This window comes from Rhodamnia argentea, chromosome 7, assembly GCF_020921035.1.
Source record: "Rhodamnia argentea isolate NSW1041297 chromosome 7, ASM2092103v1, whole genome shotgun sequence".
Lineage (NCBI taxonomy): Eukaryota > Viridiplantae > Streptophyta > Magnoliopsida > Myrtales > Myrtaceae > Rhodamnia > Rhodamnia argentea.
In genome coordinates, this window is record NC_063156.1 from 2,955,358 (window position 1) to 2,970,651 (window position 15,294).

General features: G+C 38.8%; 1 protein-coding gene across 1 annotated transcript; it reads left to right on the forward strand.

Annotated features, from left to right (window-relative positions):
* Positions 1 to 7,967: 7,967 nt before the first annotated feature.
* On the forward strand, positions 7,968 to 9,084 carry LOC115726820 (ankyrin-1-like). The gene is made up of 3 exons (XM_048281609.1): positions 7,968 to 8,366; positions 8,449 to 8,870; positions 8,952 to 9,084. Exons 1-3 carry the CDS (start codon positions 8,091 to 8,093, stop codon positions 8,992 to 8,994), a joined length of 741 nt encoding a protein of 246 aa, XP_048137566.1. The 5' UTR covers positions 7,968 to 8,090; the 3' UTR covers positions 8,995 to 9,084.
* The last annotated feature ends 6,210 nt before the right edge of the window (positions 9,085 to 15,294 follow it).

Below are 15,294 nucleotides of genomic sequence, written 5' to 3' on the forward strand. Positions count from 1 at the left end.
TTGAATTGGGTTTTTGCTGGCGTGGATTGGACTAGTGGAGACACCCCTTTTCAAAACTCTTTTTTTTTTTGCCTAGGAAACATTAAATCTCTGACATGGTGGACACACCCCTTTTCAAAACTTTTAGATTTGATCAATTTAATTCTACAATTTTTTTTATAATTTGTCAATTTGGTATTTCAGGCCAATTTTTGCTAGAATTTGCTAAAGCAAACGCCGGCTTTCTCACGTGGTGCAATTGACACTAACATGGACTATTTTTTGCAATTTCTTTTTTGAAAATTTCTGCATTTTGTATTTTTTGTTCTTTCTTTTCTTTTTCTTTCTACTAAAATCCAACGACGGTCACCGGCCACAGTGGAAAGAAGGTTAAAGATTTATGAAAAATTTAGAATACTTAAAAAAATATGCAAAATTGTCCACGTCGTCCACATTAATGATTGATTGTCAATCAAAATTGACTGAAAGGACTACATTGTTAAATCGACAAAAAGTTTATGACTGAATTGACATCCGAACAATATGTTTGTAATGTTTTTGGTGATTTCCTTGTTCTTTTTATATAGCAAGAAATGAGAGATCATGTGTTTTCTTAATAGTCACGTATGAACGCCATTTCTTCTTCTTCGCCATAAATTAACGAGAGCTTTCGGTGTGAGGGATGAAATTACAAATTTACTAGCAGGCGTATGTCAATACCTTCAATAGCGACCCCTCTCATATGATGTCATAAGAGCTTTTACCATATTTGAAGTTTTTCTCGTCTTTTAATAATTAAGATTTTCTTAAATTTGATAAACAATGATGAAATCATTTTCGAATTGAGAGTAGCTTTTTTTTTGTCTGTCCAATCTCTAATTTAAGTAGCACCGACATGCGACACGCGACACGACACGACACGCCGACACATCATAAAAAAAATGGAGAATTCCGACACGTTGAGACACGGTGAATAATAAATGTATATTTTTATATATGCATATAAATGATCAATTTTATGATTATTGCAATCACATTAATTTAATTCAAATTCACAAATAAATAAATAATTTAAAAAAGTTCTAGAATTGATCCCACATCGGTGGTGAGGGGAGAGAGACAAAAGTAAAATGACTTGATTAATGAGTCTGACATTGGTTGTGTGAGAGAGAGAAAACACGAAGTCTCTTTAAAAAGTCGGGGATGAGACTTGGAGGCTTACAAGTTGAAAGAAGGAGTCATACATTGGTTGCTTAGTGAGGATAACAAGTAAGATGGCTCTCTAAGATGAAGTCTCTACTTTGATGCTTAAAAGTCTCTTGTCTCGACTTTTTGGCTAAGATGAAGTCTCTATTCTCTCATTTGTTTGGCCAACATGAAGCATGTAGTTTAAAATTAATGTTTTTAGTGAAAGGCAAACCGGTATCTGAGCTCGCGGAGTTGAACCCCATGCCTCCGATACTAGCATCCCTTTATCATAAAGGAACAAATGGGCTACTTTTATTAGCTCTAACTAATTGATAGTTATTTCGACTACATAATTCACCAATGAAGGAGACTGAGTCGTGAAATCAATAAAAAGCAACATTAATAGACATGACAAACATCGTCAGCTGTAATTATGATAAACAAACATTTAGTGCGGATGTAACCAAGCATTATTTTGCAGCGAAGAAATGTTTACATAAACTAAAACAACTTTTGGCAAATGAAAAATCTTCCTTCATGTAAGGATTTACAGATCTAATAAGAGATTACAAAATAATAAACGTAACAGAATGGCACATGAACATGTGAGGATTTATAGATCTAATAGGATATTACAAAATAAGAAAGATTTAAATTTGAAAAGACGGAGATTTAAGAAATCGCATCGTTATCATCTCAATTGCTTTTGGCAATATCAATCCGCCTTTTAGTTTATCTTGTACGATTGGGATTCATCTGAATAAAATACACGGAGCTTTCACGAAGTTTATTTGTCAAAAGTTGAGTTGAAGTTACTTTAGGAATGACATAGTTAGTGCAAGATTCATTATTGAGAATTTGAGAGCAGTAAGGAATGCCATTCTATAGCTTGTGAGTCCGTCAACTATTTCATAGATGGAATTCGCCAGGCATTTGGAATTCGACCTAAATCGAAGAGATTGTCATTTCACCGTTACGTACTCATTTTTTCCGCCATGTTTCTTCTCCATATTTAGACTAGGAGCATTGTAGTTTCACGACCTCGAGGACTCCATCCAATCCATGCGACAAAGTCTATTTCTGGTGGAACAAACTCAAATTAAAATATAATTTCCAATACAAGAGATCGGTGCCGAAGCAAAGGTATGAGCTGTACTCTATGCTAGCTGCTAGCTTCTTCGCTCTCCGGGAAGTGGCTCTTCTCTTAGGCTTCTCTGTAGGCCCGACCAACATTTTGACCGGCGGAGACTGAGTGGGCCAATTGATGATGCCATAGTCCAATTGGCTTTCACGGTGAAATCCAATTGGACCCTTTGGCCCATGGGGTGGTCCTATTGCATTGTCACATCATGGCCGGGCATATTTTTGCATGCTTATATCGTATTGTGATGAAACATTTTGGTGGTTGACTTTTCATTTGTCGGCAGATTCTTAGCATAGATTAAAATTTAATCCTCTGATCGTGCATATAAATGAAAAAGATAAGAATAAAAACGATGAATGTACGGTAGAAGTGCTAGCACTGGCAATCCATTAGCATGTGTAGGCAACTTCGCAACTCGGTTGATCCTTGGATTCTTGGTTTTGCCCCAACCATATTGGACTCTTGGCCGGTTTATACTTTCAAACTCGTATTCTCAAGCGTCGTTGTGGGTAGCATTTGTGTAATTGTGGCATTCTTGTGGTTAATTAGCATGGTTATCTTCATTCTCGGCGTTCAATCACATTTTCATTAGAATGATCGAAATGATTGATAAGAATTAGGAAGTATAAAAGTTTAGTACTTTGACATGCGAAAAATATCCGGTTACGGAAATTAATACCAAACACAATATCCTTCACCTAACGAATGAGCATGTAAGTTAAACAATATAATCGCGACATTATCATAATGCGGGTGTAAAGATTAATTCTAACATGAAACTCTAATCCGTGAATATCGTGGGTACATGTATAAGCACAAAGAGGGTGGATCATACATCGCCAACGAGGACATTGAGAGAGCCCTCTCTCTCTCTCTCTCTCTCTCTCTCAACATCTCTGCCGGTCGCTCCTTGCACCCGATTTCAACCTTGGCGGTCGGATCTTGTGCGAACTCGACAACTTCGGCGGCCAAGTAGATGGTTACTTGGGCGGTCTCGGGAACGTTGCTACTAGACTTGAGTTTTAGAAATGACAAAATGAGTTTAGAACCCATATTTAAAGGGCGTGAGTCATAAACGGATTAGTTAATAACTTAATGGGCCATAAATTGATCATAAATGGGTTAGTTGTCGCCGGTCTCCGCCAGTCGTCGGTCCTTGGTAGTCGGCTGGTTGCCATTGTCGCTCGCCAATGGTCGTCCGGCCGTCGGTCGTTGGAATTAGAAGAAAATAAAGAAAGGAAAAAAAAAAAAAAATGAAAAATGAGAAAAAATAAAAAAGCCAGAATTTTCTTTTATAATTATGAAAAAATTGTCCACATGAAAATTTATAACAAACAAGTTTTTCTAAATTGAATTTATTATTGAAGTGTTTTAACAATATGGATCGAGTCGAGTATGGGTTACAAGATTTTAACTATATGAAAATGAGTCAAAACGGATTAAATGAGTCAATATAGGTCAAACCATTTTTTACCCGATCCGATGCACCCGTTTGACAGGTATACTGAGGCTACTGGTCTGATGATGTGCCGGACCGCTTGAGTTTATAGTACTAGGGGGCATTTGGGGGTAAAGGTAGAATTTTAGTAAATGAGATGCCTTGCTTTTGCGAAAGGCGATGATGATGCAAGTGGCAAGATAAAAGAACAATCTTTCATACCAGACATGTAATAACTACACCAAGTATGAAATTTATCTTTCGAACCAAGCATGCAATAGTTATATTAAGTCAGGGATCTATTTTTCATACAAATGCAATAGGTTTATGACTTTTTTAGTAGTCTCCCTTTTTCAGGCCTTTGAATAATTCTGATTTCAACAGCTATTACTTATAATTTGCAATCCTTTGAGCTTGCCTTGCTCAACCTCCTGCTCTCTCTCTTTCTTTTGCATTACCACCATAATTGCCCGTATTATTATTTGACAGATAAACAAAAAACTGATATGCTTTGCTTTTGTGGAATGCAATGATGATGCAAGTGGAAAGATAAAATGACAATCCTTCGTATCAGACATACCATAACTACATTAAGCAATGAACCTATCCTTCGTACCAATGCGATAGTGTCATGACGTTTTTAGTAGTTTTCCCCCTATTTTAGGCCTTTGAATACTTCTGATTTCTCCGGCTGTTGCTTATAATCTGCGATCCTTTAAGCTTGCCTTGTTCACCCTCCCACTCTTTTTGTCACTTTTTCATTACCACCATAATTGCCCTTACTATTCCTTGATAGACGAACAAAAAAATGAGATGACTTGCTTTTGCGGAAGGCAATGACGATGCAAGCTGCAAGATAAAAGGACAATCCGTCGCACCAAACATGCCAAAATTACATTAATTAAGAAATTTATCCTTCAGACCAGACATGCAGTAACTACATTAAGTAAGGGATTTATCATTCGTCCCAATGCAATAGGTTAAAGACTTTATTGGTAGATCCTCTCCCCCATTGTAAGCCTTTGAATACTTTTAATTTCTCCAGCTATTGCTTATTATTTGCGATCCTTTCAGCTTGCCTTGCTCAACCTCCCCCTCTCTCTGTCTCTTTTGCATAACCACCATACTTGTCCTTATTATACCTTGACAGATTGAAAAAAAAATGAGATCCCTTGCTTTTACGGAACGCAATGATGATGCAAGTGGCAAGATCAAAGGACAATCCTTCGTACCAGACATGCCATAGCTACATTAAGGAAGAGATTTATCCTTCGGACCAGACATGTCATAGCTACCTTATGTAATGGCTCTATGTTTCATACCAATGCAATAGGTTAAAGATGTTTTTGGTAATTTTCCCTCCGTTTTACGCCTTTGAATACTTCTGATTTCTCCAGCCATTGCTTATAATCTACTATCCTTTTAGCTCGCATTGCTCAACCTCGCTCTCTTTGTTTGTTTTCCATTACCACCATAATTTCCCTTACTATTCTTTAACAGAGGGAAAAAAAAAAAAAAAAAGAGATGCCTTGTTTTTGCGGAAGCCGATGATAATGCAACTGGCAAGATAAAAGGACAATGCTTCGTACCAGACATGCCATTACTACATCAAGTAAGGGATTTATCGTTCGGACCAGTCATGCCATAACTACATTAAGTAAGGGATTTATTGTTTGTACCAATACAATAGGTTAAAAGACATTTTTACTAGTTTTCCGCTCGTGTAGGCCTTTCAATACTTCTGAGTTCTCCAACTATAACTTATAATCTGCGAACCATTGAGCTTGCCTTGCTCAACCTCCCGCTCTTTTTGTCTCTTTTCCATTACGACCACAATTTCCCTTACTATTCTTTGACCAATGTCAGAAAAAAATTAGATGCCTTGCTTTGCGGAAGGCAATTATGATGCAAGTGGCAAATAAATGGACAATCCTTCGTACCAGACATGTAATAACTACATTAAGTAAGAAATTTATCCTTCGAACCAGACATGCCATAAGTACATTAAGTGAGGGATCTATCATTCGTACCAATGCAACAGGTTTAAGACTTTTTTAGTAGTCCCCCCTTTTAGGCCTTTGAATACTTCTGATTTCTCCAGCTATTGCTTATAATTTGAGATCCTTTGAGCTTCCATTGTTCAACCTCCTGCTCTCTCTATCTCTTTTGCATTATCACCATAATTGCCTGTACAATTCTTTGACATATAAACAAAAGAACTGAGATGCCTTGCTTTTGCGGAAGGCAATGATGATGCAAGTGGCAAGATGAAAGGACAATCCTTCGAATCATACATGCTATAACTACATTAAGTAAGAGATTTATTCTTCAGACCATATATGCCATAACTACATTAAGAAATGGATCTATCCTTCGTACTAATGGAATAGGTTAAAGACGTTTTTGGTAGTTTCCCCCTATTTTAGGCCTTTTAATACTTCTAATTTCTCCATCCATTGCTTATAATTTGTGATCCTTTGAGCTTGCCTTCCTCAACCTCCCGCTCTTTCTGTCTCTTTTTCATTACAATAATAATTTCCCTTACTATTTTTTGACAGATGAACAAAAAAATAAAAAAATGAGATGCCTTGCTTTTGCAAAAGGTGATGATGATGCAAGTCGCAATATAAAAGGACAATCTCTCGTATCATACATGCCATAACTACATTAATTAAGAAATTTATCCTTAGGACTAGACATGCAATAACTACATTAAGTGAGGGATCTATCTTTTGTCCCAATGCAATAGGTTAAAGATGTTTTTGGTAGTTTTCCCATTTAGGCCTTTCAATACTTCTGATTTCTCCAGCTATTACTTATTATTTGCGATCGTTTGAGCTCACCTTGCTCAACGTCCAGCTCTTTTTATCTCTTTTGCATTACCACCATAATTGCCTTCATTATTCTTTGATAGATGAACAAAAAATGAGATGCTCTACTTTTGCGGAAGGCGATGATGATGCAAGTTGTAAGATAAAAGGACAATCCTTCATACCAGACATTCCATGATACATTAAGCAAGAGATTTATCCTTCGGACCAAACATGCAATAACTACATTAAGTAAGGGATCTATTCTTCGTACCAATGCAATTGGTTAAAGATTTTTGGCAGTTTCCCTCCCTTTTCAGGCTTCGAATACTTCTGACTTCTGCTATTGCTTAGTATCTGCGATCATTTGAGCTCGCCTTGCTCAACCTCTGGCTCTCTTTATTTCTTTTGCATTACCACCATAATTGCCCTTATTATTCTTTGACAGATGAACAAAAAATGAGATGCCTTACTTTTGCGGAAGGTGATGATGATGCAAGTTGCAAGATAAAAGGACAATCCTTCGTACTAGACATTCCATAATACATTAAGCAAGAGATTTATCCTTCGGACCAAACATGCAATAACTACATTAAGTAAGGGATCTATTCTTCATACCACTGCATTAAAGAATTTTTTTGGTAGTTTCCCTCTAATTTTAGGCTTCGAATACTTCTGATGTCTTCGACTATTGCTTATAATCTGGGATCCTTTGAGCTTGCCTTGCTCAGCCTTCCGCTTTCTATATCTCTTTTCCATTACTACCATAATTGCCCTTACTATTCTTTGACATATGAAAAAAAAAAAAAAACTTCGATGTCTTGCTTTTGCAAGGAGATGATGATGCTAGTGGCAATATAAAAAGGACAATCCTTCCTATCAGACATGCCATAATTACATTAAGTAAGATATTCATACTTTGAACTTGACTTGCCATAGCTACATCAGTAATGGATCTATCCTTCATACCAATGCACTATGTGAAAGACGTTTTTGGTAGTTCCCCCCTTTTTAGGCCTTTGAATACTTTTGATTTGTTCGAAAAAAAAAAAAACTTCTGATTGTCCTGCTATTGCTTATAATCTACGATAAATTGTGCTTGCCTTGCTCAACCTCCCGCTCTTTGTCTCTTTTTCATTACCACCATAATTGCCCTTACTATTCTTTGATAGATGAACAAAAAAGCTGAGATGCCTTGCTTTTGTGGGGGAGGGGGGGAGTTGTGGTGGGCAAGATGAAAGGATAATCATTTGTACCAGACCTGCCATAACTATATTAAATAAGGGATCTATCCGTCGCACTTGACATGCCATAACTAAATTAAGTAAGGGATCTATCCTTGGTATCAAACATGCTATAAGTACTTTTAGGTAAGGAATTTTATATCCGCTCAAGTCACACGTTGGAAATATTATGGCAGAAGCCGATCAAGTTGAACTCGACTTGTGGCTATAAATATGCCAAAATTTGAGTCCTAGGGACACCAGGGCAATTCATTCAAATTCACAGACATAGTCACACACACACGGAGATGGATGTGACGCTGTCTATAGATGAACCGGAGAGTTGGGAGCAGAGAAGGCGGAGATTGGAAGCGATAATGGGGTGCGACCCAGGCCAGCGACAGCACGATCCCGCAGAATCGGACAAGATTATGGATCCCCGGCTATTCTCGATCGCAAAGGAAGGGGACATTGATAAGTTCATCAAAGCCCTGGAGGATCATTGTGCCAAGGAAAGAGTGTCATTGCCCGTCCTTCTCGGGCTACGCAGCCCCTCCAAGAATACACTGCTTCACGCTGCGGCAAGTATGCTAAAAAGGGTGTGACCATGCATTTCAAAGTTCTATATCTTTGGCAGTCAAATTAATCTGACATGAATGGAAAACTGAGAGTGATGATATTGTCAGAGCAGTCATCGAGTTTGTCCCTCGGCACTTGATCTCCTGTCAGAACTCCAGAGGAGAGACGCCGCTGCACATTGCGGTCAGAGCCGGGAAAACCGGTGCGGTGGAGCTTCTACTTCCCCGGGGGAACCCAACATGCACTGACCACAGCGGCAACTCCCCTCTGCACGATGCCGTGAGGAATCGCCGTTATGACGTGATCCATCAGCTCCTGAGTGAAGACCCCAATCCGCTGTATCGTCACGATAAGGGAAGCAAGTCCCCATGGTGCCTAGCGGTCGAAACCGGGGACTTGGAGGTTCTCAGGATCTTGTTGGAAGGGCCAAACGAGGACGAAGACCAGAGGAGATCAGAGAGTGGAAGTGTCTTCGGCATGTCGCCGGTTCATTATGTACCAGAAAATGGATAAACCGTACCCTACTGTCGTGCTCTCTCGCTTGCTCTTTCGTTCATCCCCATATGACTAAATTCTTGCCTTGGATTTAGATATGCTGACCATGATGTGGGCAAAGAAGCCGTGGCTATTTGAATTGAAAGATGCAGGAGGCGGCACTCCCCTCCACTACGCAGCGTTCACGAATTATTTCGATGGAGTCACGTTCTTGAAAGAGAAATTGCCAACAAGCGCCATGGAGCAAGACCGCAAGGACGGCTATCTTCCTATCCACGTCGCTTGCATGATGAATCGTGTCAAGATCGTCGACGAGCTACTTGGGCAATGGCTGGACCCCGCAAAGTTTCTAACTAAGCTGGGACAATAGGGGTGAGCGGTTCCGGGTTCCTTATAGGTTCCATCTGGAACCTGGAACTTACTGCCCTGAACAGGTTCCTCATTTTTTGGAACCTGGAACCTGGAACCTGGAACCTACTCGTCATACCTTGGAACCTAGAACCTACCCCGTCACGGGTTCTAGGGTTGGTTCCAGGATACCCGAGAACCTATCAATTTCTTTTATTTTTTCATTTTTAGTTAAGCAAAATGAGAGTGAACGCTACAACATTTAAGAGAAAGTAGAAGTGAGTGATTTTAGGTTACATACAGGCTACATTTAGAACATGAAACTAATCCACCGCAACACGTTTATCATTTTTTGGAGCCTGAAACCTAAAAAATTGTTTGGCTCCAAATTATACACTCATCATCGGATACCATAGAACATTGTATGATCATGCAAAAATATATACCAAGAAAAATATAAAAATTTATTTCGGAATCTATGGTCCAGGTTCCGGGTAGTGGAACATGGAACCTATCTGTTGGAATAGGTTCCTTAATTTTTGGAACTTGGAACCTACCTTGTATATCTTGGAACCTGGAACCGGAGCGAATCCTACGGGTTTCGGTTCCGGGTTCTCGGTTCTACCCTGGAACCATGCTCACCCCTATGGGACAAAACATTCTTCACGTCTCGGCGCAGTGCGGATGCCTTGGAACCGTCGGATACATATTGAATAGACCCGATTCTGATCACGGGCTTTTTATCAAAATAGGATTAAAAAAATAAATTTATTAAAATAGGTTTTAATTTTTTTTTTACCACTTTGAGTGTGGCTCAACGCCTAAGCCTTTGTTTTGTTTTTTTTTGTATTTTGTATTTTTTTACGTTTTTATAACATTCATTTTATTTATAATTTTTTTTCTTTTGAAGCTTATTTTTATAACATAATTATCAATAATTAATTAAGATATATAATTAATAAATAATTTTATATTTATATAATTAATTAAAAATATTCATAAAATAAAAGTGGTAAGATATATAAAAAAATATGAGATTGTCATAATAGATAACAATCGTTTACCTCAAACTACCGAGGGAGAGCACGTACTAAATGAGGAGTTCAAACTGTCGAGAGAAAGCACCGAATAAGGAGGCCGACTTTGCTTTTATCTCAAATTCTACAATATAAAAAATTCAGAAATTAATTTAAACATTACGAAAATATTAACAATAAAATAAAAACATAGTACTAACAACCTACAATAGCATCAATTTACATAAAAATGTAATACTTAATTGAAAAATTATTTATTACCCATAAAGGCGCCCGAGGTGAGGGGGATCTCCTTTAATGAGCAATTGAGGCTGATGAAAAAAAAGTATCGAGTTGGAAAAATGAATGACAGCAACGAAAGGGCTCTACTTTTAAGGCGAAGGAAAGTGCGAGGGAGAGTGCATGGCGAGGAAGAGGGTTTTTGAGTGAGGCGAGGGAGAGCCTTTGGGGAGGAGCTTCTGAGGCAAGGGAGAGTGCGAGGCGAGGGAGAGAGTTTCTGCCGAAAAGCTTCTGAGGCGAAGAGTGTGGGAGACAGAGCTGAAGAGCTTCTTAGGGGTGAGCATGGGCCGGGTCCAAATCTAGACCCCGAAACGGACCTCGTTATAATCGGTTCCCAGTTTTTAGAACCGACCATGTTTGTCTTAGAACTTGTTTTAGAACCGATCCTATTTTTCGGTCCAAGTCCAGGTCTATCCGAAAACTTGTTTTTATTTTTTTTAATCAAAATAATATGAGTATCGATGAAATAAACAATAAAAATTACAATTCACCAAAAGCAACAGTCCAAAATATAATAGATAATACGACAAGATGGGAAGAAACAGAGGATCGAGAGGAGGTGAGGGACGTGAGGCAACCAAAGGACAAACGATGATGGACTAGACACTAAGGTTTTTTTTAAAAAAAAAAAAACTAAAAACCAGTTCTAAAATCGGTCCAAGTGGGTCTTCACCTAGAACAGGAAATCGCACCAATTTCAACCGGTTCTCAAAAATTAGAACCGATTCCCGGACCGGTTTAAGCAGGAACCGATTCCCGGACCGGTTTAAGCGAGAACCGATTCCCGTTCCAGTTTTTCGGGTGGGCCGATCCGGGTTTCGGGTAAACCCGGTCTAGTTGCACACCCCTAGAGCTTCTGACTGGGGTAAAAATGAGGGAAGCAGAGCCTTATGCTCTGTAGCGCCTGTGAAGGCACTGCAGCACCTTTAATCGGGTGTTGTAGCACCTTTGCAGCGCCTTTAATTGGGCGCTGTAGCGCCCGTGGGCGAGCGAGGGGACCCCCTCGCTCGGCAGGTTTACTGCCGAGTTGGCCCCGCTCAACACTCTAACTACCGAGCCACACCCAAAGTAATAAATTTTTTTTAACCTATTTTGGTAAGTTTATTTTTTTTTTGTCCTATTTTGGAAAAAAGCCCTCCGATCACCTTATAAATGCAAGAGATGTAGAAGGGAGTACGCCTCTGCACTTGGCCGCGTTGCGTTGCCAACCTACCGTCGTGGATCTTGCAAGAGACGGAAGAGTTGATCTTGGGCTGCTTGATGATGATAACATGACGGCTCTCGACCTGGTAGAGCTGGACATGAAAAATTGAAAACATTTGATAATTTACTCTGCAAGGTACAGCCTTTTACACTTTTCTCACTGGTGATCATGCATCGCAAATTGTTATACCAATCAGAGACGGAAATAGATTATATAATTAGTGGCCAAAATCATAATGTTTTGATTTCTTCTTCTATTATTTGACTCATTGCTGGCAGGAGTTAATGTGGTTGATTTTGTTTTATGTTGGAACACCGAGAAGTAGAGAATTAGCTATCTGTGAGTCAACCGGTCGGAGCTCACGGAAACGATTGGAACCACCGAAACTGGACGTGTTCAAGGACCATGTGAGTACTCTCCCGGTCGTGGCAGCGCTCATTGCTTCCGTCACTTTTGCTGCGGGAGGATATAATGGTTCTGGCCCAGATGCCAGAAGCTCCATATTGCTCCACAAAGCCATGTGCACCGTCTTTGTGATTGGCAACTCCATAGCTACGTATAGCTCGATCACGGCGATCGCGATGCTCTTCTGGACACTATATAATGACCCTCACGTGACGGTGTTTGCCATTTACGGAGCAACGATCCTATCGTGGGTAGCTCTTGTCGCAATGCCTTTCGTATTCATGGCAGGCGTCTCCATGACCGTAACCAAATTCAGATGGCTTTCGAGTTTTGTCCTGGTCTCTGGATCCTTCGTCCTCTGCATTTCCCTGAGTCTCGTCGTGGTGTCTTCTTTCCGGGCTGCGCGGGGACTTCCTCCCTTTAATTTGTACCGGGTAGCAATTGCTCCTGGGCCTTCAGGGATAGCGAGGAGGCGGAGGGCAAGGATTGGGACTGTGGGACGTTAAGCTACCTCCCTCCGGGGCACTCGTGACGATAAACCTCCGCCCCCCTCTTGAATAGATCATTTAGCGTACAGCTTCCGGAAAGATGGCGTCTGATCCGTCCTCGAATCTATTATCTTCTCATTAATTATGTACGGATGTGTGTACTTTTAGTACCTTTTTCTATTTGTTTCGTGGAAAAGGAATGCTGTGAAAGTTATTTTTCTAAAAATGATTACTTGTATCAATTAAAATAATTAGCCAATGTGAAATATTGTCATTATCAAAATTAATTTATATTTAGATGTGCATGGATGATGAAAATTTTATTCATTTATTCATTTTCAAGCGATGTAGGCGATTGTTTTTAAGAGAATATTTTTCAAGTCTTTCATATTTTGCCGGACAAATGCACTCGGTTATATTAGTTGCTGCTGTTTCGATTTGGCTAGGCTACATGTTTGAGGTCAGAATTAGTGGTCTGCAATTTAGTGATCCAAAACCCTTTGGCTGCGTTTGGTTGTCCGTATAAAACTCGGGATATGATATGTTTTATCCTATCCCATGTTTGGTAGGTGTCCCGGATAGTATAATGTTGGATATAGAGGGGATATAACCCGGATAAAAAAATTCGAGGGGAGGGGGTAGGATAAGGTCGGATTGGATTTCTCTTATCCGTCATATAAAAGTTAACTTTTAAAATGATGACAACTTTCTTGTCTCATTTGTTTCTATTTTCATTTTATTATTTTTTTTTTGCAAAGAGGTTTGAAAATCTAATAAAATGTATATATTTTCAAGTTTTTTTTGTGTATGAGAACGTTATTTTTATAGTAATAAGATCGGAATATTTCATGAGCATCACGTAGGGGCATATATGTCATTTACATTGATATACGGTTTCTACCAAATGTAGGATATGATAGGATATGAAAATATCCGACTTTAAATCCGCAGTTTACCAAACAATGGATAGGATATGGCCAAATCCCTAGATTTCTTATCTCATCCTATCCAATCTTATCTTAACCAGAAATCCCGACGACCAAACGCAGCCTTTGTGATTAGCTACCGCAATGATATCTATAGATAATAGCAAAGGTTGGCAGAGTGGAGTTTTGAAATTGAGTCACACCATCAAAAAGTTGCATTCCCTTTCACTTTCCTTAACATTAGTTAGACACATAAGCTTAAATCAATTAGAAAAGAAAATGATTCATCTCATCCAATCTAATATAATGTGTCTAGGAGAATATATCGGTATCAATTTGCCTTACATATTAATTTGGATGTTATATGATATTCGTCAATAAATCTACACTCACCAATTAAAATTTTTATTTGTTTCTCTTTTACATTATTGACTTATAATGTTTCTAGTTATAATAAAATAAGGATTGTGTAGGGTAACATCTACTTATTTGTCAGATTATCAACTTACCTATTTTGGCGACCCTCTCGAGGGAGGACCCTTGAGGGTTCATCTCGTTAAGGTATTTTCCCATGAGTGTGAACATTAGCCAAATCAAGAAAACAACCTTAAAGATTGTTAAGAGGATTTGAAGGGCTCGACTCCTCAAGAGCAATGGCTCTCCCAAAGCCCCATACCTTATGGCAATGGTCAGGGATATTTCGTTTTCAAAATTTTATATTTTCATTAGTTTGGAATCGTCGCTAATCTTTTTTGGGAGTTGGTTAGAAACCCGATTAAGATGAGGAGCAATCAAAGTTCCAAGTATAGGGACTTGAATTGGTTGTTTTTTTCCTACAAGTGTTCCCACATTTTTTTTGTTTTGGGTCGAGTGTTCACACATGTTTGGTTAGTTGGTTTTTATCCTAAAGTTCGGTGGAGCCATCTCTAAGTGGTCATACATTTCTTTTTGTAATCCATTTTCATGCAATTCTACAGTGAACCCTTTTTTATCTAGAAAAAGAAATTAACAAACAATCACGTTAAAATCACAATGCGATAAGTAAAACATGCAAAGCAGTGAAAGCACGAATTATTCTAAGTGCAATGAGAGAACCCGCAGCTCTATCAGGTATGATGGAAAGGAAAAACCCGATACAAGGTCGGGCAAAAAAAAAAAAGTACTACATGGCCTTGTTGACGAGTCTCGAGACATGAGCCCACGGTAGCTTATCACTAGAGACTTGCAATCTTAGGCAAGGAAAGGGAACCCGCTATTCAAGGCTACAAGAAATCCTAAGTTTTCAATTATCCAAAATCGGGCGTCATCACATCCAATTAGTGGATAAAGTGCGTCATTAATCCTTTTCAAGTAGTCTCAAGGTCACTCATGGTTCAAATTCCCTTATTCATTTAAGGTTGTGAAACTTGAACTAAGCTAACGACTACGTTGATTTTATTTGGTTTTGTGTGGTATTTCTAACTAGAAATGTTTTTTAGTTAAGGCTATTTAGAAAATATCCTTATGAATATTTTGATTCTAACAAAATTGTATCATATTTTATAGAATCTGGTAAGTACTCTAAGTGTTTTATCATATTGGCCAATAAATCTAAACTCACCACTTAATGATTTCCCCATGAACTGTAAGGGCGTATGAAAATGACGTTGACCCTTGATGTCTCGTATAGCTTTATAGTTCGGATGTAAGCACAGTAAAAAAAAAACATCTCAAGGACACCAGCATTATAACATGCCACAATCTCGAGATGC